Source organism: Labrus bergylta, chromosome 4, assembly GCF_963930695.1.
Source record: "Labrus bergylta chromosome 4, fLabBer1.1, whole genome shotgun sequence".
NCBI lineage: Eukaryota > Metazoa > Chordata > Actinopteri > Labriformes > Labridae > Labrus > Labrus bergylta.
Genome location: NC_089198.1, coordinates 20,833,309 through 20,860,872, shown reverse-complemented (window position 1 = coordinate 20,860,872; position 27,564 = coordinate 20,833,309). Strand labels below are relative to the sequence as shown.

Below are 27,564 nucleotides of genomic sequence, written 5' to 3'. Positions count from 1 at the left end.
ACATTAGAGCGAGAGAGAGAAAGAGAGAGAGTGGTCTAGGGTGGTTTGTGTTTGAAGGCTGGGGTGGTGTGATGGCAGATATCTGCATAAAGCATGGTCATCTCACATGGTTTATTTATCCAAGGCCTCCAGACCAGGCCTCGGACCTCCCTGAGTTTGTTAGGCTTGAAGGGGCCCCCTACCACACAACCCAATTCCTCACATTCCACATTAGCTCCCATTTCCAGCTGCCTGTTTCCCTGCACCACTTAACCCGACCCAACCCAGTCCAGTCCAGTCCAGGAAAACTAGACCAGGTCCAACAAAGACCAAGGAAACAGGCTGGCTGGTACTGGTCTGGAAATGTGAGAGGGTTACAAGAGCGTCTGGTCGCCTCGGTTTGGACAGATGGAGGAGAATCTGTATAGGAGTATCATTTAACTGCAGAGCGCTGCGGCGTAGTGGTGAAGACGTTAACAACACAACCTGGGATTGCATATTTCGAAAACATAGATACTATACAGTCAGTTGACAAATCCTGTGTTGATCTGAAAAGATCCAAAGCCAGCGGAAATTGTTCTCTCTGGTTTTATTTCTTTTTGGACTTCTTCTAAGAAGAAATGATTTACAGTCAAAATGCCAATTTCTGCTCACCTTTCATTGAGTAGGAAGGGAACACAGAATAAGATCAAGATCTGACAAAAAGGATCAAAGAGGTTTAATATAATGAGCTTGAGTAAGAAAAGGCATTACATTGATCAACCAGCAGCAAAATGGACACAATAGAGTTCTGTTTTTGGATAAAAGTACCCCAACTTTAACATAATTAGATTGTTAATACTAATTTGTCACGGTCACTATGTTTTAAGTTTGAATCGCAGTGTTTCATATAAGCTGATCACGTTTTTTGTTATATAAAACATGCAAATGAACAACTACATACAGCTCAGACTAAATGAATTGGAATTCTAATATTTTCCTCTAGGAGATGCCTAAAATTAGACATCACTGATTTTAAATATTTCTGTCGCTGAAAAGAAGACATAACACATTAAGCTGATCGTGGTTAATACACACTGCTGATTGACTTTTATGAAATGTGCTATATGCATGTTTATTGTAAACATTTGGTCTTAACGTTTATCCCGACAGCCAATTTAATGATAACAAAAATCCCACCTCACCCTATCTGCTTTGCATCTTTAAACAACTTTGATATGTGCATTTTGTAAACATTCTGTATGACGTATATAAAGTATATGTGGTGTACTAAACAAGATTATCCAGAGAACTTTGTACAACTGTAAGAGTTGATCAAATCTGTCGAAGTCATGATAATGTAAGACAATCATATGCTTTATAGGCATTTTTTTTATCTTTAATTATTGGAAATTAAAATGAGATGTTTACAGATGTCACAATGGACTCAATACGTGATTGAGATTTTCAATTTTAGTAGCCCACAAAGAATAAACTGGATGGCATTTACAAATGACTTCAATATTTAGGCTCTATTAACACTAATCCACACTTTGGTTCCTTGTGTCCTTTTCTGCATGTTAATGGTGATGATAGAACCTTTAGCCGCGCTTCATGACACAAACTCAAGGATCACCTTTATTCAAATGACTTCACTTTAGCACCTAAAGGCCCCAAAATTAGCACTAGCTACATGACAAATGTTCTACACAGCAACACAGGTGAGTATTTAGGCAGAGAATTCATGTAATCGGGTCAGATTCTGTTTGTTCTTTGCCCCTATACAGTACCAACTCTTCTTTCTTTATTAGGTGAACCTCTTTCTGACTTATGAAATCATGCATGACAAGGCGTGGAAACTTTCCAAAAATCCCCTCAGAGATAAGGGTGTCACTCTGAACCATGCAGCTCTGAAGTGTCTATGAAAAAGATGCTTATGCGGAATAATTCCTTCCATCTTTTTAAGGGTACTTTTACAAGGGGTAAAGGTGATATTTTCTAGGGTGTAAGAAGGCCTATCAACCTAACTTTAGAGCATGGCCACAAGAGTTGAGGTTACAGCTGTTAGTGCTAAAAACTTGCACACATATAGGCCCAGGCTACTTCTTCTTCTCCTCAGCTGCCTTTTACAAAGTGCACTCACAGCGGAGAGTTGGAAGGATTCAAAAAAAAAAGAAGGTCTTTTTAGGATGTACTGTAACAAATGTGAGGCTCAAAAACCTCTTCAAGCATGAGATGTGATGAAGAGATATGAGCAGTGTTGACAGATCTGTCATTCTATCATACAGAACAGAAAAATAATGACGTTTACATTACATTCGTGTTTTTCTTTTTTTTTTCTTCTTATTTTTCTTTACATCTTTAGACCTGAAGGAAAGAAAAGCTTTTGTGTGCGTGATATCAAAAGATGACGTGTGATAGCTTCTAACAAACTGGAGGGTTCAGGGTGCTGGGATTAATGTTCACAGAGCAAGTGAGGCGGGCAGCTCAGCTCGCTGAGTGCGTGAGCGTGTGCGCATGTGCGTGTATTCGTGCGTGCGTGCGTGTGTGTGTGTGTGTGTGTGTGTGTGTGTGTCTGTGTGTGTGTCTGTGTGTGCGTGCGTGTATGTGCTTGTGCGCGGCTGTGCAGAGTTTATTGAAAGAGTTCCTCTCTCCCTCCCCCCTCCTCCCCCCGTCCTCCTCCCTCCTCTGTCCCTCCTCCCCCTCCCCTCCAGCCCAGGCAGCAGCAGCCTGGGTGGTCCCCCTCTCTCTCCACTTTGGTGAGCTGTTGCTTAGCAGCTAATAATAGGCGATGTTTGCAAAGTAATTTGCCTCTTCCTTGGCCAATGGGAGCCGGAGCACTTTTCCATCAAACCTCCCTTTTCAGGATTTGCCGAGAGGCGAACTTCTCCAAATGTTACCGCTACGGGACGGGAGTTAGACTTGACACGGACGGCTCAGACACAGGCGGCTACTACTACTACTACTACTACTACTACTACAACTACAACTACTACTCCTACGAGAACTACTGCTGCTCTGAGACGTCGTTTCACAAACTATCGGGACGAATGAAGACTGGAGGATCTTTACGGATTTGGGCGCATAATGTTGGGATGGAGTTTCGAGACTTGTTTGGGTCCACGGAAGACTAGACTCGGTTCCTCTAACTTGTCGCCGGCTCTGCTGGATGCGCTCCTCTTCTATGTTGGATTATTATTGTCGCTTTTCGTGAACTCGCAACGATTATCTGTCGCCTCTCTGTTGTTCACCCTCTTTGGACTATGGCCTCGGATCGCGGGGTCCCAGGGTCCGGCGTCTATGGAGATTTACCCCCGAGTTATACGCGCTCCCAGCCGCCTGAAAACCCAGACCTCCTCCGGAGACCGAGCTACTGCCACGCTGCTTTCGCACTTAAACAGATCTCAAAGGTGATACAAGCGCTTGCAATTTAAGTGTGGATTTACTATGAAGGCAGCACTCATTCAGTCGGTTAACATAAATGGAAAGTGTTGTACATTAAGCCAATATCTAGGCGTCAGTTTGGTACCCATGTGGGAATGTTTGGGAGCTCCCATTCTGGTGTCCGGGGACCACCACAGCTCCCCGAGGAAGTCGACAGCGATATCAGAAGAGGTTCTGATAAAACTGTGCGTTATTTTACAAGAAAATAATAGAGGTTTTCATTGTAGCCTGGTAAACACGGCAGAAATGTTCTACTTTAATTTTACCAGAATAAATCTTGTGCAAGTTAGCTCTTGTGTGTCACTTTTAAAACCCCCAGGAATAAAGCGACAACAACTTCACAGGTTTTCGTGTTTGGCAGCATGTTAACTTTGCAGTTTGTTTGAATGGACAGCAGACTCATTCATTTCTTGTTTTTGTTTTTTTTGTTTTTTTTTAAAGCCATCGGGAGGGAGTGAGAGAGTTAGTGAGGGGTTTGTTCCCATCTCCGCGCCGTGTTGTGCGTGTTTTTGGCTTTGTGCAGGCAGCGGAGAGCGCACTGGCCCGGGGTCTGTTTGGAAATGTGGTGGGTCCCTGTAAAGGAATTCACTGATTGAGTTTGATCTGACAAAGCATCTTTGGACCGCCCGGATGCTTGGACGTGTTTCAGCACTGCTGAGAGAAACCACAACAGCAGGACAATGTCTTCCGCTGCACTGACGCTCGTAGCACAGGGACTGAACACAGATCCTGAGATTAAAGTTAAAAGTTAGAGGGGGAGACATGTAATGTATATCTAGAGGTACAAGATTAAACCATTTGTTCCTCAGCTCAGCCTGTTATTATTTTATACTCAGGCATATAAGTGATTTAGCAAGGCTCTGACTTTCCAAAACAGTTGCAGTTAAGTGTCAGTCTATTACAGCAGTACACATGTGTTGATACTCTTGAAGAATCACTTAAAACCAGATTCATTTGAAGTGTTTTGAAAGGCAGTATTGTTATCTATACTCATAAACTGCAACATTAGTTGTAATTTTGAATATGACATTAATTCAGTGGTTTGTTTCATATGTATGGAAACAGTTTTGAAAGCCTTTGTGAGGATTTTTCTGGACCCTAACTCTGATTGGAAGCTAGTTTCCCTTAACACGGAAAATGTGTACACATGTTTGTCACATTTTTCAGGATTCAATCATCTCAACTATGAGGTGTCATAGCAGACTTTGTCCTGGAGCCTGTTCTGAGTTCATGTGATAGATGTGAGGCTTTTATTCTGAAACCACAGCTCTGACATTAAAAGCTGTGCTCCTAATTAGCACCTTATGTTGACATGATGTTATATGAAGCTATAGTTGAACAGAAAGACACTTCATTCTACAGCTTAACATCTAATTTATAACACAAAGGTGCATGTGTTATGAGGTGTTTTGGATGTAAGTTGTTGTGGTCTAGATTTTTCACAGCTTAGACACAGGTAGAGACAATCTGTGGAACCTGCCTTTAAGGACAATTCTGTATTGATGTACTATTTGTGTATGCTAACATAGTGATAATAACCATACTGTCCTATTCTCACCCTCCCTCATGCTGTGAATCCAGGGGAAGGCGGTAGGTCAGAAAGCTCCTCTTTGGATCCGGGCCAGGTTCCAGGCCCTCCTGTTCTCTCTGGGTTGCCACATCCAGAGGCATTGTGGGAAGGTACTCTTTATCGGACTCTTAGTGTTCGGCGCTCTGTCTGTGGGACTCCGAGTGGCCGCCATCGAAACGGACATCGAACAGCTATGGGTGGAAGGTGAGTTCAAGACATCTCTGTTCATCATTTGAGCCCTTTTGAACCCTTATTCTGCACGTGAGCGATCCTTCTGCAAGTTTTGTCTGATATTTATGGCTGGATTTACTGACTTTTCTCAAGAATTTTAAGCTGAGAGATTAGTTTGAACATTCTGATGATATGGTTATTTTCCACCGGAGCTTGAATGAATGTTATTGTCACCTCAGTGCCATGGGAGGGCACTAGGTGTTCAGTGACTGGCTGCTTGTCTGGCTGAAAAGGAAGTTAGGAGGAGTTGTGGGAGCTGATTAGAAGCCGGTTTGAGTCATTTTTTGGATGGAATTTCAAAATTCAGATCACAATTAAAATGTTGCCACACCAGTATGACTATACATAAACAATTACAGTTTTGAATAGCTTTAAGATGTAGTTATAACTTCCCTCTTTGTTGTTGGTGTGCTATGGGTGTAATGTAGTGTATCTTGCAAGCTCAATGTTTTGAGCTCATGTCTGTTCATGTCTTAATAATTTACCTGAGAAACCCAAACACATGTGACACAGCTGCACAATAATAGAATCTCTCCCTCATCCGTCATACACACACTCACTATCCAGCAGAGACGAGTGTGTTAGTGGTTGAAACTGTCTTTACATTGGACGCTGCTCTTATGTAATTTTAAGATTTAAATTATATGTACATTTTCAGCAGTGGAGGCAGCTTTATTTGGTTTTTCACACTGGCCAAATTCCTTTTAAACCCCCAGGCTTTCAGTGTCGGGGCTGATCCCCGCAGCAGATGGACTGTGTGAATGGTTAGCCATCTTTGAGGGCTCTGACCCCTCCCCCCCTCTGCTCCCTGTGTGGTCCCTAACTATTCTTGGATTCCATTCAACAAGAGGCAAGCAGGCAGGCAGGCAAGCAGGCACCACCTCCCTGAAATCCCCCCCTCCTCTCTCCTCCTCCCTCCTCCTCCTACTCCTCACAAGAAGAGAAAATATAAGTGAATGCAGCTGAAGTTTACCCACCTGTTTTGCACACTCTAAAAGCGCTACAGCAGTTGGTGAATATAAACAGACTCTATGGGGTTTTTTAAGCCCACCATGTCACACAGAGGACGGGGGACAGGCGGCTCCCACAGGAGCTGTGTGTGTGGAGGTGTTGGAGAAATCACACACTGCTCGTGTCGGGAGGAGTGTGTGCAAGCTGTGCGCTTCACTTGCACAGGAATTTAAATCCTGAATAAGACACAATTAAAAGAAGCAATCTGTAAATTCATTCCCTGGAATGATTATGTTGAGGTTGCAGAAGCTTGAATTTGCACAAAAGCGTTTAAATTTCCACAGGGTCCCCTTTTTTCTTTTGCTCTCATTCTGGTTAGTGTAAAAGCTTCAGGATTACCTCTCGAGCTAATTGGCTGCTCCATCTCTTAAAGGAGATGTTTAGATGTTTGTGTGCCAGTTGTTTGGCTGTGGGATTGAGACAGTTGAACAGGTTTAGGGGGGCTGAAAAGGAATGCTGTGCCTTTAAGAGGCCGTGGCCATGTTTCTAAAGTTTCTGCCTGCCTTGTTTCCACCAATAGCCCATTGACAAAGCTGCTAGGGCCTCAATGGAGAGTAAAGTGGTTCGGTAACAAGGAGAGGTTAGTTCTCTCCCTCTGTCCTTCTGTCTCTCCCTTACACACAAAAAAACAGAGAAACACACGTATACACTATGGACATAAGCCAGAAGAGAAAAGGATAAAATGGTCAAGACAACTTATTTCAAATTAAGGGATAGTTTTGTGTGTTTATAAATGTTATCTCAGCTAAGATGAAAATTAAGTTTCCTATTTACTTCATATTTGACAAATAATCTAAAGAAACAGTCTTTCCTGGTTGCAGCATAAACAAACGTTCCCCTCGTATTTCCTCATTATCTCAGAGTAAACTAGCTGTGAATTGACACCGTATGTGTTAACACTTAACACGTTTCCCATCATATATGAATACATCCCCCGCACTCCTTACCCACACACAACTTGTCATCTTTGCCACCTTCAGCGTGCACAGTTTTTCACCAGCCACCTGTCTGACTGCATGCCCGTCTGTCTGCCCGCCTGTGCTTTGTGTATACGTCTGTTTATATTTCTACCTGTCTCTCAGCCGTTCTCTATGAAGTCGGGCCACCAGGGCTTTTTTTTTAATTGCTTCCTCCCTCCTGCAGGATCAAAACAGTGAAGCAGAGCACAGCAGCCAGGTCTGTGGGGAAAGTAGACAGAACAGAGTGGGGAAGTTGGCGAAGTTGGTTTCTGTGTAAAGCGTACCTGTGTTCTATACTGGCAGAGTTTTTTTTTCTTCTTATATTTCGCCTTAAGGGTGGTTGCGCCTTTCTAAAGGGGCCATGCGACTAGAAAGTAAAAAAGGGTTAATCATGCCTTCAGTGCTCGCACCTGTGTTTGAGAGAATAAAAGCCTCAGTATCAGGGTGTTTAGTCTGACAAGGGGATTAGGGACTATTTGTGGCTTACTGCTCAGTCACTGAGAGAATCTAAGGTAGACATCAGCCATCAAAATAACTTAAATTACTCTCACAGATATTGTTTTTTTTTTTTTTGCTACCTAAAAGAAAACACCTCTAATTCCTCTAATTTCACCCAAAGTTTGCATTCTGTAAATGCACTAAGTGCTATCATGTATGTTTTATGCTCCTTTAGCCCCCTCCCCATAGTGTGAAAGTTGGTGTTAGCTGAGCAACGTGTGACTCAGTCTGTATTGTCCACAAGCAGAAAGGAGGGAGATCGTAAAAAGAGGTGCAGGAAGAAGAAGACAGGGATGAGAGGAGACGTTTGGGGGGTTGGGGCAGGAAAAGGCCGGAAGTTTTATGGCTAGCTGACACTTTTTTTTTTTTTTTTTTCTTGCCTGTGTTTTTGCCTGTCTCACTTGAACAAACATCTAGTGTGAGATTGTCTTTTGCATGTTTTTGCTTAACCACAAAGAACTACATTAGGGTGTTAGTTGCTTTATACTGAAATCAGGTTTAATTTCTTTCTTGTTATTAGTTTGTGATCATTGTTGTAAGTCTTGTGTCAAATTGTGAGACTTTCACAAAGGCCTGCTTGGAAGGAAGGGGAGAGAAAAGGCCTCCATGTAAAAATGGTGGTGTTTACACTTACATTAACTAAACTCATCCTTCTTGGCAGAGTTTAGGTGAGGCTTGACAGACATGTACACAGACTCAAGCTGTCCAAATATGAGTGCAGTGAGAAAGGGCCTATCCTGAAAGCAGACGCACCACATGTCCCATAAAGAGGCTGTGAAGAAAAAGGAGAGGAAAGGGGGAGGTTAAGAGTCTACACACACAGTCACCTTATCATGAATGTATAGGGACTGAAGTGCTAGCTTAGCATGCTTATAATAATATCTGAAGATTTTTTTACAGATATGGAAAAAAGGGTTTAAAGAGAAGGAGATCCAACATGAGAGAAAACAGGTTTTAGTTTTTGCTAATGAGCGAATGCACACGTGGGCATTCTGATGTTTGGGAGCCGTTTCTCTAAACAAACCTCAGAGCGGCACAGCAGGTAAATGCTATAATTCATCAGAGCGCACACTGCGGCCCAGTTCAGACAGAGAAAGAGAGCTCTATGAGGCATTATTGGAGGTGAATAGTGCGCGTTGGTGCCCCAGCTAGATAAATAAATTCCCAGCGCTCAGGGCCCAGGACCTCACTGGTAGAGAGAACAAACAAGACCAGAGTCAACCTGGGTCACTTCTAAATGTTTATTTCACCCCTCCTTCCCGCCATCCTTCAATCCAAGTCTCCTTCATTCCATCCCCTTTTTCAGCATCCCCCCCCCCAACACACTCTCGCACACATTCGGTAGACCACCCCCCAACAAATAAACACTAGTTGAGCTGCTATGGATACATATGACAGAAACATGGCTTTTGCTTCTCATGTACAGGAAACACACAGACCGCCATACCTGGGTTTTTAGGTTTGTAATTTCGAACAAAAGTTCTCATCATTTTGACTGCATTTTGAAATGACAGCCACTTTGACACAGAGAACATTAAACCATACTTTTTTCGTTTTATTTTGGTGCCAAGCTTTTATAAAAAATGGGTTCTGGACTGTCAACCTTTACATCATTGAATGCAACGCTGAGAAAGGCTGCAGTGCAACTGAAAACAGGATAATGAAAACTCAATCAATATAGTAAAGCAACCTTTCTTCCCTTGCTGAAGAGCAACCTTTGTCTCTGGTGTGAGCCAAATAAAGCGGCACCAGTCACCTTAGAGTTTGCACCATTTGCCTCTGTCTTTACAGCGTGAAAGTATAAAAAGTAAAGGGTGAGGGAGACGGAGAGAGGCTGAACATTTTCTTGGTACTTGGGGAGGAAAAAAAGAAAATGGTTCTTGGGCTCAATAAATTCATTTCTGGTCTGAATGAAACCAGCAACGTGGAAAAATTTTGCCTTTCAGGCAGGGATGAATGTATGTTTCAACCACACATTAAGCAGTATTAGCGGTCAGTGGAGTGTCTAATGTGACTATTTTTCACAGTGGCCAACTCTGCCCATGATTAGCATAATTAGTAGAGGCAAGCCTATACATATGGAAATAGAAAGTGCCTAAATGCCAACCCTGGTGGAAATTTATGTGTGGTGGCTAACACCACTGGCACATCTGAATAGAATGTAAGTGAAACTGATTTTTCATTTTGTTTCCAGTTTTATACTGTTTTTAAGGTGTGATCTGAGCATGCTTGATTTTTTTTCTGAAGATGCTGGAAGCTGCAGCGTTTACACATTGAAACTGATCATTTTTGTTTCTCATTTTCACACATAAATTAGGACTTTCTCCTCCTAAAATAATACAGCTGTCTTTGACGATTAATGAACAGCTACAGCGTGAGAGTGGACACAAAAACACACGCACACACTGTATTTCTATAGGTAAGATACCAAAGTGCCAGCTTCTCTTTCTCGCCCCCGGCCTCACCCTCCCACAGTCGACTCCGGCATTGTTTTACAGGCTGGGAAAGTTTTGGTCCATTTGCTTTTGTTGTGCAAAAAAAAAAAAAACGTTCCCTCTTTATTTTATTCTGCTATTTGTTGGGGAAACATCTGAAAGAATTTGAAGGGTTGAATGACAAAAAGGGTTTGAATTCAGTGTGTACTGAAGGATTGTATGGAGGAGCGGCCCATCTGCTGGGAGCAGCCTGCATGTAGGCTGTGCCCTGGCTCGGGAATGCCATAGGGCAGGTCTGGGCCGAGGAGGACCCAAAGCAGGGCACAGTCCTGATTATGATGGGTGCAAAGGTAACAAAAGGAGCAAGAGGGTTTTTGTGGTGCTCTGTGCCAGGCAGGGAGAAAGGATTTTTCATGTCCTTTGCTGAAAATGAAAGAAATAAAAGACTTGTGTTAAAGGACACTGTGTAAAGGAAGAAAAGTAAATGATGGATGGAAGATGGAAGCCAAGGCGTAGCTTTCTTTTTTATATATATTCTTAGTAATCTGCATTAGTCAGAACTTTTTCCACCTAAAATGTATCTTTTTTTTTGTGAGATTCTTTGTAAATTGCTGTTTTCTAACATGTTGTGTTAATCAGAAAACGTTAGCTTCTAATACACTAGATAGCGGGTAAAAACATACATGTCACTTCCAGTCCTCTTCGTCTTGGGTCTTCCTCCATAGCAGCGTGGGGCCTTTCAGAGGCCCCCTAATCCAGCTAATCTACCACACTGAACTTTGAAGGTGGCCTGGTCTGACCTACTACAGCCTGGAACCGGTACTAGGCCTGTAAGCCACGAAGACAGAATTGAGAAGAATAGAATAGAATACATTTTAACACAGCACTTTAAAGGTGGCCTTGCCTCTGTCCGAGCAGCCAGATGTGAGAAGCCGCACATTTTTCACAGAGTTAAGGGATTCTGGGAGTTCAGCTTTTTGGGAAAGGAAGGGTCAGGTGGAAAGGAAATGAGTGAGGTTGGTGGAGACAGGGTTCAGTGTTTACACCGGTGGACACACACACACTAACACACTCAGAGGCACATGTGTGCACACATTCATACAAATATTATATTTGTGCACTTGCAGCCATGAAACAATGTCTGCGCTTGTTCGGACTTTTTTTATTCACTTTTCACTTTCCCAACCTTGTAACTGTTGTGAAAGCCATTTTAGTGTTGAAGTAAGTCAATTATTTAAAAGTTGCATCCAAAAGAGTGGCGTTGTTTTCTAAGATGTTCATCCCGTTTCTCAAAATCATCCACTCAAAGAACTGTTGTAGAAATTGTGATCTCTGTGTATTTGATCATGTTGCCAACACAGTTTAGTATTTCATGCTACAAAATTGCTCATGTAATAAAATAACCAGCCGCTGGTTATGTTGAAACCCCCGACTTCCACACTCAAAGGCGCTTTCTTCCCAGGGTGGGAAAATTTCCGGGAACTGTCTCTTTAAGGCTGTGTGGAGCGCAGGCTGAGTGCAGGGAGAGGATAGGGGGGAGTGAAAGAGAGCGAGAAAAGGGAGAAAAGGAGAAGAAGAGAGAGGAAGAGAGGGAGATAAAGTAGAAGATAGGAAGAAAGAGATATGAAAAGAAAGGATGAGGTTCCTGAGTGGTGGAGGAAGCACAGCTGAACTTAGCAGACTAGCCACGGAGCTGAGAGTTGGGTGGTTGGGGCCGGACCAGGGGTTGAGGAGAGAAGGCGAGAAAGAGAGAGGACTGGCTGCCTGGGTGGTCCAGATGGGAGGAACGAGACACAAATAGATATAATTTACTTCAGGAGGCCTGTAATTACAGAGCCAGAGTCTCTCCGAGCCACCCAGTTCCTGTTGGGATCAAAACCCCACGCTGCAGAGGTTAACATACGAAATGTCAAAAAAGGTTTAACAGATGTCAAAGAGGTTCGCGGGCGGAAAAGGTTTTATTTTGTAGTAGCCCTTTTTTGATTGGAAATCTGTGTTAGGAGGACAGTGAGTGGAGACAGGGAGAAGTGTAGCTCTAATGAAACCAGATTTTCTGTACCTGTACTTGACTAAGTGACAAAATGCTTCAGTAAGAGTCACTTTAAAATAAAGAAAACAGGAGTTGTGGTTTCCAAACATCTAAAAAAAAGGTTTCTATTTTTTTTAATTCTTGCTCCTTTGGAATTAAATGAATTAAAACCTTAAAGTTTGTACCACCAGATTTGCAACGAATATCCAATAAGAGCATGTCCCATTTAGTTTTTCTCTCTCTCTGCGATGAACTTAGCTAGACGCTGAAAAAAGGCACCTCTGACTGAAAATAAACGAGGTGACCTTTTATTCTGAAGCCCGTGCATAAGTAATTAAAGCCTTGAAAGCAAAGCCTCGAAATATTGGAGCGAGTCTCCAAGGCCCACAGTTCTAACCTGATCTCACACTTTCGTGGCGTAGGCTGAATAGTTTGTTTTTTCTTTTCTCCCCATCAATTATAGGAGCCTGCTCCGGGCTGGGGGAGGTGCAGAGAGCGAGAGTGAAAGAGGAGAGAAAGACAGAAAAAGAGATAGAGGGAGATGGAGGATGAGTTTGGAAATGTAGAGGTAATTAGGAAAATGAGAGAAATAGATAGCAGCTTAAGAGAAGTGATTAAAAAGAGTGACGAAGTTGAAATTTAGGAGATTCAAGACTTTCCCCACTTCCCCCCTTTCTCTCTCCCCCTCCCTCCCTCTTGCTCCCTCTCAGGGGTTGTCATGTAGTGGGACAGCGAGAGGGGCAGACGGGCCCTCTGTGATCCAGCGCGGCATGTTTCATGTCCACTTGGCACAAGCACAGATCCCCCCGGCTGGCAAACTCTTTTCAGGGCAACCTCCTGTAATTAGGGGGCTGGAGTCTACCACACAGCACAACATAGCTCTCCCTCTCTCTGTTTTTTCATCATCTTTCTATCTCTTTTTTGTTCATCCACATTTATCACTCTATCAATTTCCTTACCTTCTTTATATTCTTGTTGCTTTAATTCCCAAAAACATCCCCAAAGTCTGACCCCTTGTAGATGTCTTAGTCTACTGATTTTCGATTCAAAATATCTTTATCAATACCTGCAGCACTGAACAGAGTGGCAGAGGGGTTTTGGGGGCATCACAGTGCTGGTTTTCCTAACTAACAGGGCACATCTGTTCTGCAGAAGGAGCCAATGAGAAGCTGTATTACTCATTTCTCTTGGCCAGACTCTGGCTTGTGTGAAGTTCCTTCAAAACCAACACTGGCGAGGGCCAAGGGCGTTGGTCGATATATGTGTGTGTTCTTGTGTAAGTGAATGTGCAGATATATACTGAAGCAACACACTTGGTTATAGGAACCAAATGTGTGTGTGTGTGTGTGCATAGGAAAGGAAATTATATGCTAATGCTAATGTATGTATCTATCTATCTATCTATCTATCTATCTATCTATCTATCTATCTATCTATCTATCACAAGAATTCAGTACAAATTTGTCCTATTTTCTTTCTTTTTTAGCGGGCAGTCGGGTAAGCACAGAGCTTCGTTACACCAAGGAGAAGCAGGGAGAGGAGTCAGTATTTACCTCACAGATGCTCATTCAGACCCCCAAAGAAGAGGGCACCAATATTCTTACCCAGGAAGCAATGCTGGTTCACATGGAGGCCGCCCTGTCTGCCAGCAAGGTCCAGGTGTCGCTGTTTGGAAAGTGAGTGGACCACGTGCCATTCTGTGTTAGCTGTGCTAATGCTTGTGTATATTTATTTTAACTAATAACTAATATTTGCTTTTAACTAATATTTTTCTCTCTTCTAGATCCTGGGATCTTAACAAAATATGCTATAAATCAGGAGTTCCTATTATAGAAAATGTCATGATTGAAAGGGTAAGTTCGCAATAATCTAAATTTTTGGTCCTTCATACTTATTTATCCCTTACTTATGATGTAACCATTCTGTCTTTCTATTTCCTCAACCCAGATGATTGACAAGCTATTCCCCTGTATGATAATCACTCCATTGGACTGTTTTTGGGATGGGGCCAAACTTCAAGGAGGATCCGCCTATTTACCGTAAGTCTTGGAATATTTGACCACCTTAAAAATCATGGATATTCTTGCCTCTCACTTTACTCTCATTGATTCCATCATATCTGCATTGCAGACTAGCTTTTAGAGGGGTCCATAACTTTTTACACATGCTCGATGGAGACATACAGTTGGGCTTTGAAAAGTCTGTCAGTGGGTGCTGTGACTGACAGAGGTGGTCAGTAATAGAGTTCTTTTAGGGCCCAGAGAGGGACTCAGGAGGGAGGGATGGAGAGAGAGAGAGAGAGAGAGAGAGAGAGAGAGAGAGAGGGAGGGGAGATGTTTGCTGGAGAAAACTGGGTGGTGGGTTGGTAGAACGGAGGACGGGGAGGCGGCGGCAGCGGTGGTGGTGGTGGTGGTGGTGGTGGTGGTGGTGGCAGGGGAGCCCTTTGGGTCAGACAATGGTAAGCATTCTTTCAGTTTACGAGTGAGTGTCCATCAGTGCAGGGGCCCCGGAGGAGGGAGGGTGGGGGGGTCGGCTTTGTCAGCTCACGGCTAACACTCGGCATTCTCATGGTAATGCCTCGGGCTCCCAGCTCCCAAGTTGTCCAACAAATAAATGGGCAGTATTCAAGTCTCAAGTCCCCCGAGAAAGACTGAGAGAGGCTACAAGACGGGTAACAGTGAAGTCTGGGCGTATTTGGGCATTTGTGGATTCAGGTTTTTTTTTACCTTCTTTTTTTTCAGGGCAAAGTTCTCTTGAGAAATTGAGTCACTGAAAGAGAGCTTTTTTTGTCGTCAGAGGTGATATTTCAATTGAGCCCTTGATTTATAAAAGATAGTTTAGCTCATAGCAGATGTTTCTTTGCAGACGACTTATTTGTTTATATTTCTGTCAAGAGCTGACAGCTGTATGTTGCATGACAAGCGAGCACACACAGAAACAAACACAAGTTTCCCATCTTTAGCATCTCCCAGTTGGCTTGTGAGAAAGCAGTGCAACAGAGGGAGAGAGGGAGAAGGGGGTCTTTGATGATTCACACGTCTTCCAAGGATTCCTGTAAATTGCACAAAGTGTTCAGCATCTGTTGTTGTTTATCAAATGTCGTTTTATACTTGTTTTTTTCTCATGTGGGGAAGAAGGGAACTTGCGGCGGTCACTGAGGCCTGTGTGCTCAGAGTTAGGCTTCAGCTTGACGTCAGCTCTGCTTTAAAATTTAAAAAAGTGAAATTTAGAGTGAAGAGGAAGAGAGGAGAAAGGAGTTAGGAAGAGAGAGAGAGAGAGAAAAAAAAACAAAGAGCGGTAATCTATGAAAAAACAAAAGGGCCCGGTTCACTCAAGCAAAAAGTGGCTGATAAAGGAGTGTGTCTTTGCGAGCAGCAGCAAAAGAGAGCCTGGTATGTGGGAATAGGAGAGGAAGATTGGGATTCTTTTAATTCCCTACTCTCTCTCTTTCTGTCCGTCATCATTTTATTGTGTGAAAAGAATCACAACATCTAGGTGGGTAGATCAGGGGGCAGCAGTAGCTCAATCTGGAGGGGCTTAGGTTGGGAACCAGAGGGTTGCCTGTTCAAGTCCCAGTACAGTCTTGTATGGAAGTATTGGTCTGGTTGCTGGAGAGGTGCCAGTTTCTGGCCCTATCACTGCCAAGGTGCCCTTGAGCAAGGCACCAAACCCCCAAATGTTTGGGCATTCTTTTGTGTGCAGCCACACAACATTGACAAAGTATGTATTCCTAATGTAGCTGTTTTTTCTCTTTTCTGCCATTTTTTGTGAGTTGTTGACAATGAAAACAGAGAACTACTGAAATGTGAATCCATAAAGTGACCGTAAAATGTTCTACAAAAATCAAAAAGTGTGACTTCACCGTTCATTTGTTCATTTGTTCATTTGTAAATATTGACTTAAAGTCCTTAGTGTGAAGCACATTTCAAATGATACTAAAGAGAGAAAGTACAGTACGTGAGGTAAAGAAGTTAGCTCTGTTGCTGTGAATATCACAAAGCAAATAGTGTGGTTACTCAATTGATTCCCCTCCTTAACTCACCTTTTCCCCTCCCATTCTCCCCACCTCCCTCCCTCCTTATCAAGATGTTTGGGAGGAAGAGGTAATTGTTATGACTCAGTGCAGGACATTGAGGAATGGAAGTGAGCAGGCAGCCACCATGCCTTTTCCCTGGGCATTGTGGCAGCGTGAAACAGGATAATAAACGCTATTTTATCCTGTATCTGCAGCTAGCCTCCTGCTTAGCCCAGCACAGCAGAAAGAGAGGGAGAGAGAGAGAGAATTAAACTGGACTGAAGGAATCCTAGTTTTTACTACTCAGAGTAAAAATCAGCAGAGCTTTGATAAAAATGATGAGTTTCTTTTTGGGATTATTGTCCAAAATCTGATGCACGATGTTCATCGTAACTGTGTCTTTGTTCTTCAGGGGAATGCCAGATATCCAGTGGATGAATCTGGATCCAGTGAAGCTGATGGAGGAGCTGAGTCAGTTCACTTCACTAGAGGGATTCAAAGAGATGTTGGACAAAGCACAGGTGAGACACAAATACACACTGACATATTTACTGATTGAAACACTTTTTTTAAATTTAGTTGCCTACTTTTTCCCACTGTGACACTTGAGTATTATTGTGTAATTCTTTAGGTGGGGCATGCCTATATGAACAGACCATGTTTAGACCCCTCAGACCCTGACTGCCCCCTCAGTGCCCCCAACAAGGAGCAAGGAGAGGTAAAAACACACATTTCAGTCATATAAAAAACAATGACTTGAGAAAGATGGCAGCAATACCCATAAAATAAAATGTGAGTACCTAACTTGTTTTGCTTCCTGTTTCTCTGCTGCTCATCTATTCAGAGTCCTGACATTGCCGGGCGTCTCCAGGGTGGTTGCCATGGATTCAGCCGGAAGTTCATGCACTGGCAGGAGGAGCTGATCCTGGGAGGGCGGATAAAGAGTAATCAGGATGCTCTGCTGAGGTGTGTGTTTTTTTAAAAACATGTACAGCAACATCACACGCTGCAGTTTGTGTGGATTCTATAGATTACATTATCTTGTCTTACTGGAAGATGTAATAGTAAAGGAGGGTTGTGTGATTGCTTTCACTCAAGCAGTGTGACTGGAATCTGTGTAACCTCTTCCAACCCAACACACACACACATGCTAGGAATGCCTCGTACTGAGAGGGATCAGTTTCCTGTTTGACCCTGGTCCAGGATAGGCCAATTAAAGATGACTGACAGACACATGAAGCCCTCCCACCGTGTCACACATTTGTTGTGCAAAGTAGAAGGAGGTATAGAAGAAGGACAGCTGACTTCAACTATATTTTAAAGCATGGCCAGGACAGATAGAGTGAACGCTTTGGGTCAGGTCTGAAATCATTGCACACACAGGTCCAGCAAGTCCATGGATGTAAAGGGATTCTAGTCCCACAATGCACGAGCCACACTTACTCGCAGATGTTGGGGTCACAGACCGAGAGGCCAGCAGACAGGCCGACTAGATTACACCTGCTTTAAGCTGTTTACACTGGCACATACACAGGCAGGCAGGAAGACAATCCCAAAAGAAATGACACCTGCCTTGAGCTGTTCATAGAGAAGTCTGTTCCTGCAGCCAAAATGTCTGACTGGATGATTTCTAATGTGCTACATTTGTAGATGGATGATGCAGTGTAGGTTTAAACTCAGCTCAACACACAATATAAACCATGTTTACCTGACATCTCGGCTGTGTCTTGAGCTAACGTTTGTGTGTTTATTTGTTTTGCAGTGCGGAGGCTCTACAAACCATGTTCCTGTTGATGAGTCCCAAGCAGCTGTACGAGCACTTTAAAGACGACTACGAAATCCACGACATCAACTGGAATGAGGAAAAGGCCACCGCCATCCTCGAGTCCTGGCAGAGGAAATTTGTGGAGGTGCAGATACACACTAATGCACAAATGATATATACTTGAATGCTCACATGCATACATTACTAAAAAAAAACTGCACGCATAAAGCTGGAAGGAAGAGTAGATTTGTATGTGGCCAACAACATGGGGGAGCACGATGAGGATAATGAGGAGGCATTTCCTTGTCCCTATGTGGTCTTGCTTTTCTTTGGCACCAAACACACACAGACACACACACACACTGCATGGGACTTTTCTGCAGTGTCTGAATTCCATCAGTCTTCAGCTCCCTTGTAAAGCGAATCACAGGGCACACAAGGGCAGTAGATGTGTGTATATGTGTTTGTGTGTCTATGTGTGTGTGTGTGTGCGTGCGTGCGTGCGTGTGTGTGTGTGGTAGGCCAAACATCCCTCTCTGTCAGAGCCCTAGTTATAGGAACAAGCTGTTGCTGTGATAGCTGATACCCACCACGTTGAGGGTAAGGAGAGAGGGAGGGAGAAGAGAGGGGACATGTGTGTGAGGGAGGAAAAGGGAACAATCCCAAAACAGTACCTGACAAAAACACAACACACTTCCTCCTGACGGAATAAAGAACCAAAAACAGAGTCTTATCTATTATACCTATGATAACTCAACACGACAGGGTCAGCACTTTTGAAGAGTTTTTGTCTGCTCGTGGCACAGAGAGGAGGGAGTCGTTTTCCAGGCCATGTGATCCCATCCCTTTGACTTTTGACCTCACAACCTCTGGCATCTGTGCTCATTACTCCTCAGTTGTCATACATACACACGCACTCACACACATGCTAGCACATGTAAAAACGCACACACATCCTTACTCACTTTTGCACAAGTTTCAAAGGGACAGTGTGTTTTTTTTTTGGTGGGGGGGGGGGGCGGTTAAAAGTCCCTAGTATATGGAGCTGTAGGAGACTATGTGCAGTAATGTGAAAATAATCTATAGCTCTTGTCATGTAGCTTTTCCGTAGCATCTTCTCTTGGTCAATTAATCCTCAATTATAATGGTAACATGCTGAAAAACACATATTTTGCATCCCTTATGAAAGGAAAGCTAGTTTTGGGATAATTGAGCCTGATGATTAACTGGTATTTATCCTTCAGGTGGTCCACCAGAGTATCCCAGATAACTCCACCCAGTCCCTCCATGCTTTTTCCACCACCACCCTCAATGACATCATGAAATCCTTCTCTGATGTCAGCGTCATCAGGGTGGCTGGAGGATACCTGCTCATGGTGAGAAAAACACGGGATTCAAGTCCGAAATGTATGCTAGTAAGCACGTGAAAATGTCTGACTGTACTGAAATTTAACTCGGACGTTTCTTCTGCAGCTGGCCTACGCCTGTGTAACCATGCTAAGGTGGGACTGTGCCAAATCCCAGGGGGCTGTGGGACTGGCTGGGGTGCTGTTAGTGGCTCTGTCTGTGGCTGCAGGACTCGGTCTCTGCTCCCTGCTTGGGCTGTCCTTCAACGCTGCAACTACACAGGTACAACACAAACAATTTACATCTACTGTGTTACTTTAATTAAAATAAACATTTATTTGATTTAAAGCCTTGATTTGAATATCAAACACTTAAGATGCTCATTGTAACTCTTTCCCATCACAGGTGCTCCCCTTCCTTGCACTTGGGATTGGTGTGGACGACATGTTTCTGTTGGCTCATTCCTTCACTGAAGCTGGGACTAACATCCCCTTTAAGGTACCTTTATGATACTTTTATCTCCCTCCCTCCCTTTCTCCTTCCCTCCCTTTCTCCTCTCCTCTCCGCTCCTCTCCTCTCCTCATTTGAGATATTTTCTCCTGTGTTTTAAAGGAACGGACAGGAGATTGTTTGCGTCGCACCGGCACTAGTGTGGCTCTGACTTCCATCAACAACATGATTGCCTTCTTCATGGCAGCTCTTGTACCCATCCCTGCGTTGCGAGCTTTCTCTTTGCAGGTATGTTTTTTTGTTCATGCATTCACACACTCTTACCCGCAATGCGCACAGACATAAACACATGTACACAATCGCTCACCGAGAGGCCTGGGGCTCCTTTGAAAATGAAAGAGATAACTTAAGAGAGGTGACACTTATTCAGAGCGAGGAAAGCCTTTGTTGTTAGTTTTATTGCCACTGCACCTACGGGGCCAACTTTTCTTAGCATGTGCGTGTCTCTGCCTGTGTGTATATGTGCATAGACTTTTGTGTGCATGTGTATAATGTGGAATAATCAGAGCAAAGAGAGTGATAAACAGACAGAGAAAGGGAGAGAGCAAGAGGGAGAGAGGGAGGGAGGAGTGGATCAGTATATCACTGGCCCGTCAAGGCGGTTTGCTCTGATCTGTGACTAACTGTGGGTGGTCTGAAATGCACAAGCACACACGCAAATACACACAAGTAGATGTACACAGAGTGGAACCCACAGCCAGTTAGAATGTCAGCTTCAGGGAACGGGGTGAGTGAAGGGTGATGGTTTTGCTCAGACTCGTAACATATATATTCCTTCCCTCCCACTTTTTTCCTCAGTCTTTCTTGTAGTTCTTTTATTTTGGCATTCTTTTCTCTCTCTCTCTCCCTTTCTGGCTCGCTCAGTATTCCTGGCTGGTTATTTAGAGCAATGATTTCTTCGCTTTCTGGGCTGTGGTCTCAGATGCTGAAAAAAAAGGAGCTCTGATTCTCCCCAGCTGGAATATGGTGTTTGTAAATTCACATAATGTTCCCTGTTTTTCTCACTTTGTTTCTCTCTCTGTATTTTTCTCCCAAGGCGGCCATTGTGGTCGTGTTTAACTTTGCCATGGTGCTGCTCATCTTCCCCGCCATCCTCAGCCTGGACCTCCACAGGCGGGAGGACAAGCGTTTGGATGTCCTCTGCTGCCTGTACAGCCCCTGTGCCGACCGTGTCATCCAACTCTCCCCGCATGAGCTGTCGGATGCTGGAGAGCAGCCTAACACACCTACGACCACCACAGCCCACACACACCAGTACACGGGAGGGTCGACAATCACCACCAGCACCCAGATCACCACCACGGTGCAGGCGTTCACACAGTGTGATGCAGCAGGCCAGCATATCGTCACCATCCTGCCACCTACATCTCAGATCTCCACCAGCCCAACATCCATCATCGTCTGCCCACCTTCACAGCCTCAAGGTAAAAACAAATGATATGAAATTTTGTACAAATAGTTTTGTAAAAACATTATTTAGGTTAGGTTAGGTTCTTCATTACATGTCTTGTTGCTGAATACTTCAAACTAATTATATGATGTAATTTCTGTTAGTTTTGGCCTGGTCTCTTTTATAAAAGAGATTGTGTATCACAATAGAAATACTCCTGCTAAAATTAACGGGTAAATACATAAATACTAAAAACGTCAATTTTCTACTTGTCTCTCCTCCACTATAGCCATCACACCTTCCCCCACCACCACCTCTGTGACAGACCCCTATGGATCCCAGCTCTTCACCCCAACCTCCAGCTCCACACGGGACCTGCTCGCCCAGGTGGAGGATTCCAAATCAGGAAAGAAGTGTGTCCCTCTCCCTTTCCTGCACTGGAACCTCTCCAGCTTCGCCAGGGACAAATATGCCCCTCTGCTCCTCAAGCCTAAAAGCAAAGCAATCGTGGTGGTTTTCTTTCTGGGCCTCCTGGGCCTCAGCCTCTATGGGACTACCATGGTGCACGACGGACTCTACCTTACAGACATCGTGCCACGCGACACCAAGGAGTATGACTTCATCGACGCCCAGTTCAAATATTTCTCCTTCTACAACATGTATCTGGTGACCATGGATGGGTTCGATTACGCGCGGTCGCAGAGACTGTTGATCCAGCTACACAATGCCTTTAACTCTGTCAAATACGTGGTCAGAGACAGCGACGGAAAACTACCCCGGATGTGGCTGCACTACTTCCAGGACTGGCTCAGAGGTACAAAATCAGTCTCATTCGTGGGTTTTTTTTTTTTGTGTGTGAGTCAGGTTATTAGGAATTCTCTGCCCCCCTGAGGGTTTCTGATGATGATGTCAGAATCGGGTACATGTGCATCAGGTTTTTTCAGGTGCGAGGCCGGGAGCAAGCGTCTGTGTGTGTGGGGGATTGGGGGAGAGAATGTGCAAAGGGTGAATGAGAGTTCAGTCAAGCTGTTTACATCCATCCACCTGGGCCTAGGAGGGGGGGGTGCATAAGACAGGTTGGGGTCAAGGGTTATCTTGGCATGTGTGTGTATCTGTATTTGTGTGTGTGTGTGTGTGTGTGTGTGTGAATGTGTGAGAGAGTATGTCCTCAGGCTATGACATGTCATAGATGCATTCAAGAGGAAGTGAACACTAACGGGTCAATTAAAGCCAGCTACAAAAAAAAAAGAAAAAGGACATTTCTCAAAATCTAAGTTTTCCTGTCCACATGCAATTACCTATAGTTTTATGACGAAGGAAAACTTACAGGAAAAGAAAGTTTAGCATTGACAATCACAATAATCCTTTTTTTGGGGGGTTGTGTTTTACCTCTTGCAGGTCTTCAGGCTGCATTTGATGCTGACTGGCAGGCAGGGAGGATTACCACTGACAGCTATCGCAACGGCACAGAGGACGGAGCACTGGCTTACAAGCTCCTCATCCAGACCGGCTCCAAGAAAGAGCCTTTTAACTACAGCCAGGTATGTCCATAAGCTACCAGAAAGACTCTAAAACAGACCTGCCTGTCAATCCTTTGACAGTGTGTGTGTGGCATTTTAGACAACTGAATCACCAGTTGTCCTTTTACCATTTAATTTGACACAGACTTTTGCATTATTTTTCTCTAGCTGACTTCTCGCCGTCTGGTGGATGCAGAGGGTTTGATCCCCCAGGAGGTGTTTTACATTTACCTGACAGTCTGGGTCAGTAATGATCCCCTTGGCTATGCTGCCTCCCAGGCTAACTTCTACCCACATCCTAGAGAGTGGATTCACGACAAGTATGACACTACAGGGGAGAATCTGCGCAGTAAGTGTCTTTTACATATTATTTTAGCCAAAAGAAAAAAACTTTTATCTCAGATCGATTTCAAATTCTAACTTTTTTTTTGTTGCTCTCCTGCAGTCCCAGCTGCAGAGCCCCTGGAGTTTGCCCAGTTCCCCTTCTACCTGAACGGCCTTCGCCAGGCCAGCGACTTTGTAGAGGCCATCGAGAGTGTGCGGACCATCTGTGACGAGTTTGGCCGCAAGGGTGTGTTCAACTACCCAAACGGATACCCCTTCCTCTTTTGGGAGCAGTATATCGGCCTCAGACACTGGTTCCTGCTGGCCATCAGTGTGGTTCTGGCCTGCACTTTTCTGGTCTGTGCCATTCTGCTGCTCAATCCCTGGACCGCCGGCATCATTGTAAGCACTTAAACTCTCATCCTCATCCATCCTGTTGCTCTTCTTTTCCTCCTGCCTGTTTTGTATCCTAAATTTCATCCTACCTCAACAACATCATTAGCCTCTTCTTCCCTCTCTTCTTCATCTCACTTTCTTCTCACCCTCCTCAGCACAGCTCAATAACACTGTCTAGGGGGCCTCTTTTTCTCTGCGGAGGGCCAGTACGCACACATACATACACACACACGGAGACCTTTGTCATTCTAATGCAGGCTGGGCTGGCCTTAGAAAAGGAAATGCAAAGGAGCAAGAAAGGCTTTGCCCTCCTGAAGCCTCTACCTCCAATTCCCTCACTGCTTTTGTCAGGGGGGAGAGGGAGAGACTTGGGGACAGGACGGATCTGCCCAGTTGCGACCTTGGCCTGCTAAACCCATCCATCAGGGATATATATGTGTGTGTGTGTGTGTGTGTGTGTGTGTGTGTGTGTGTGTGTGTGTGTGTGTGTGTGTGCGTGCGTGTGTGTGTGTGTGTGTGTGTGTGTGTGTGTGTGTGTGTAAGGAAGGAAGAGAAAGAGAGAGAAAGTCTGACTTGGAAAACATTTCACACACAAGCTGGTGGGACCGGTGCTCCTTAAGGGCCCCCCAAACTCACACACACATACACACAAATCCACATCTCCCTCAATGTTGGGGGCTGAAGTGTAGCGTAACAACAGTGCCAGCTTCAGTTGGAATGTGTTTAATTTAAGCAGCACTGATTGAGACAGCAACACAACACAGTCTCCTCAGACAGGCAGCTAGCCGCGAGGGTACATGCATCTACAGTTTGTAAGCATCAGCCCGCCTCTGAAGATTTCACCCGGCATGTATGTGGTGGACCAATCAAACGGCTTTTATCATTTCCAATTTAACCGTGCCCCTGCTCAGAGCCCCTGCTGAGATCAAAAGCTCCTTTTGAGCTGGGAAACGTTTTCTCCTTCTTGTTTTTAAGACTTGTTGCTGTTTGTATTTCGGTTTACAGCACAGGAACACTGCGTTGGTAAGATGTTGCCTTTTAATATCGGAAACAATAAAATAAGCGCACAGGCTTGCTATCTTGTAAAATAAAAGAGGACTTTTCCACAAATGGAGACAAATGTTAATAATATGGAGTTATGGTAGTGCCCATGTTATGTTGTTTCAGTCGAGTGTCAATCATTCCCACCACCCTGTAGAAGGAAGAGTAGAAAGAGAAGTACGGAGGAGGGGTACGGCTATAAGCCTCAGGGTGGGTCATTTGACACCATGTGGTTAGGACCCTGAGCACAGGGTCAAAGATTGTGTGAGGTGAAAAGGCAAGAAGGCTCAACTCATTCACTAACGGAACTCAAATTCATGAGGGATTTTTTGTCAACACAATTGGTTACATTTGTAACCTGTGTTTCTTTGTTATGCTACTATTTTTCAAGAATTAGCAGATAAAAACGCTTCAGTTTGTAACACTTCCTTTCCATGTTTGATTCTCAGGTGTTCATTTTGGCTATGATGACAATGGAGCTGTTTGGCATCATGGGTCTGATCGGCATCAAGCTTAGTGCCATACCTGTGGTCATCCTTATCGCCTCTGTGGGCATCGGAGTGGAGTTCACCGTCCACATTGCACTGGTAAGTCCAGCCTCGGCACACACACTCATGGATTAACTGTAAGGGAGGCTGAGCTCCTAATATTAAACACCTACTTAACTTGAAACCTGATACTATGGTCTTATTGTTAAATACTTTAACTTTAGTTTTCTGCCAGTTGTCAGTGTATTTGTCTACAAAAGAGAAGAATTATATCCAACCAGGATTATGATTTCTAATTAACAGTCACAACATTTATTTATTGCTAAATAAAAATAGACATATTATAAGAGCAATAGGCTTTTTTTTTATGTTTTAACATCAGGGCAAAGTACAGAGTCCTGGGGCGTGTAATTCCTGAAATGGAAAGTGATAAAGGTGAAATAAGTGTGATTAAAGATTTACAAGGAAGCTTGTGTAGCGCAGTGATCCCCTACAAAACCAAAAGCAGGAATTGTGATGTGTGCCAAGCCTCGCCACAAGCAGAAGTTCTGTGTGATCGGCAAAATTTCCAACTGATTTCCCCCCTCCTTTTCCCTGCCGCAGGGCTTCCTGACAGCGATTGGCAACAGAAACAAGCGCTCGGCGGTGGCTTTGGAGCACATGTTCGCCCCGGTGGTTGACGGAGCGATTTCTACTCTGCTGGGCGTTCTCATGCTGGCAGGCTCCGAGTTTGACTTCATCATGAGGTGAGACACAGAATGTGTGTGTTTCTGCATCTGTGTATGTGTGTGCATTCAAAAAGTGACGTCACTCACTTAAACAGACATTTTGTGTGCACCTTCCAGAAGCCCATTTGTTACTTTCAGAAGAAGCAGTGTTTTGGTTTTACATCATTAGTGTGTGTGTGTCTGTGTATGTATGTGTGGAGCCAGTTGTCAGACCTCTCTTTGGGATGGGAGGAAGCCCTGTAGGGGGGTCAGGGTGCATGCAGGTGGAAATGTTATACCCCTATTTATGCACACACACACACACACACACACACAAACACACACAAATACACACACACACACACACACATACACACACACACACACACACACACACACACACAGTAAGTGACAAATATGCACCTGGTTCTGTCATTCTGGGCACCCACACATCCGTCTCCCCAACCTCAGAGTACAACAAATGGGGAAAACATCAAGGGTGTGTAGCAGCTGCTCATAAACATGGAAGTGTTCTCCTACCCACTGGGTGATATGTCTCTCACACCAACACACACCCACACACACACGCATAGACGAGGGAATCTGTAAAAATTCCTATCATCCGTTTGGCATTCTATCCTCCTTGTTGGGTGCCGTAATAAAAAAAAAAAACGAGCTAAATTTGAACTGGTCAGCCTGTCAGATGGTTTGAAGCCCACCAACAGACATCACCCCACTAACTGTGTGTGTGTGTGTGTGTCTTTGTGCCTGCTTGTACTTGTGTGTGCGTGGGTTTCCTACCACTGTTTCATGGTCAGAGTGGAAAAAAAAGGCAAATAGCTCGATGTTTTTCAACCGAATGTGGTCCGGGCCCAAACCCGAAACCACAACCTTGAGCTCACAGACTGCAACAGTCCTCCATGACATAAAAAGAGCAGCCTTTTCTGTAGAAACAGAGACAGAAAAGAGAGAGAAGGAGACGGCCTCTGAGGGTGGCTTCCTTGCTTTGTATATGAAATCGAAAAGATGAAAAGGTGTAAAGGTGTAAATTAGTAGGACAAGAGATAAACATGAGGGTAAACTGGGGAAAGGATTTGAAAAGAGAGACATGATATCTACCTATGAATGAGAGAGACAGAGGGAACTAAAATCTCTGTTGGCGGTCTTGTTTAGCTGTAGCTGTGCTCGGATGAATGGGGCAAGCCAGAGCTAGCTAGCTAGGGAGTAGCATAAATATACTGCTGTAAACATTTCCTGGCCTTCTAATGCATTGAATAAACAGCAAGCCTAAGTCAGCTCTGCTCAGAGTCCTCTGTCTCACATGCACACACACTGGAATAACAGGCACATGCACCAACACATCGACACACAGGGAGACATGCATGTATGTACGAGCATGTAAACACTTCCACTCACTTTTTCTCACACATATGCACACACGGCTCCCCCAGGCCCTGACTACGAATGGAAAAGATTACAGTTCATATAAACAGCAGAATTCCTTACACTGAGACACTGTTGGAGGTCCCAACAACGTCTCACTCTCACTCTTTCTGTCTCACTCATTCCTTTCTTCCCTTTTTATGTAAGGATGCTAAAGTGTAGATTTTGATTTAAAATGGAGTCCAATTCTATACCATGCAAATGATGACGACCTATTTTATGATTTCAGAGTCTATGTGTGGTTTAAAGGCTGTCAGGTTTTGATCAGACGAGGTGAGAAATTGGAAAATCTCGTTTAGTCACAATTGGTTAGTTTGACATGTGTTGTGCTTCTGATAATGGAAGAAAACAAGGACAGTGGTTAAGGGGGGAAAGGGAAAATATGCAAGGCACAGTAGGGGGGCTGAAATGGGTGTAAATGAATGTTGTGAAATCACGGCCAACATGCAAGACATGAACTTTTTCCTTCAGATTGACCAATGT

The 27,564-nt window shown here is 44.1% G+C and overlaps 1 protein-coding gene across 1 annotated transcript in view; it reads left to right on the top strand.

Moving 5' to 3' along the window:
* The first annotated feature begins 2,763 nt into the window (after positions 1–2,763).
* Positions 2,764–27,564, top strand: part of ptch2 (patched 2) — a 29,057-nt gene continuing 4,256 nt past the window's right edge. The window contains exons 1-20 of the mRNA XM_020643763.3: positions 2,764–3,368; positions 4,984–5,176; positions 13,622–13,811; positions 13,919–13,988; positions 14,083–14,174; positions 16,563–16,671; positions 16,782–16,868; positions 16,995–17,116; positions 17,913–18,060; positions 19,160–19,291; positions 19,389–19,544; positions 19,668–19,760; positions 19,875–20,000; positions 20,809–21,196; positions 21,452–21,976; positions 22,561–22,703; positions 22,851–23,031; positions 23,128–23,408; positions 24,893–25,030; positions 25,535–25,677. Coding sequence (XP_020499419.1) covers positions 3,222–3,368; positions 4,984–5,176; positions 13,622–13,811; positions 13,919–13,988; positions 14,083–14,174; positions 16,563–16,671; positions 16,782–16,868; positions 16,995–17,116; positions 17,913–18,060; positions 19,160–19,291; positions 19,389–19,544; positions 19,668–19,760; positions 19,875–20,000; positions 20,809–21,196; positions 21,452–21,976; positions 22,561–22,703; positions 22,851–23,031; positions 23,128–23,408; positions 24,893–25,030; positions 25,535–25,677 — 3,464 coding nt within the window. The 5' untranslated portion in view covers positions 2,764–3,221. The remainder of the gene's footprint in view (positions 3,369–4,983; positions 5,177–13,621; positions 13,812–13,918; positions 13,989–14,082; positions 14,175–16,562; positions 16,672–16,781; positions 16,869–16,994; positions 17,117–17,912; positions 18,061–19,159; positions 19,292–19,388; positions 19,545–19,667; positions 19,761–19,874; positions 20,001–20,808; positions 21,197–21,451; positions 21,977–22,560; positions 22,704–22,850; positions 23,032–23,127; positions 23,409–24,892; positions 25,031–25,534; positions 25,678–27,564) is intronic.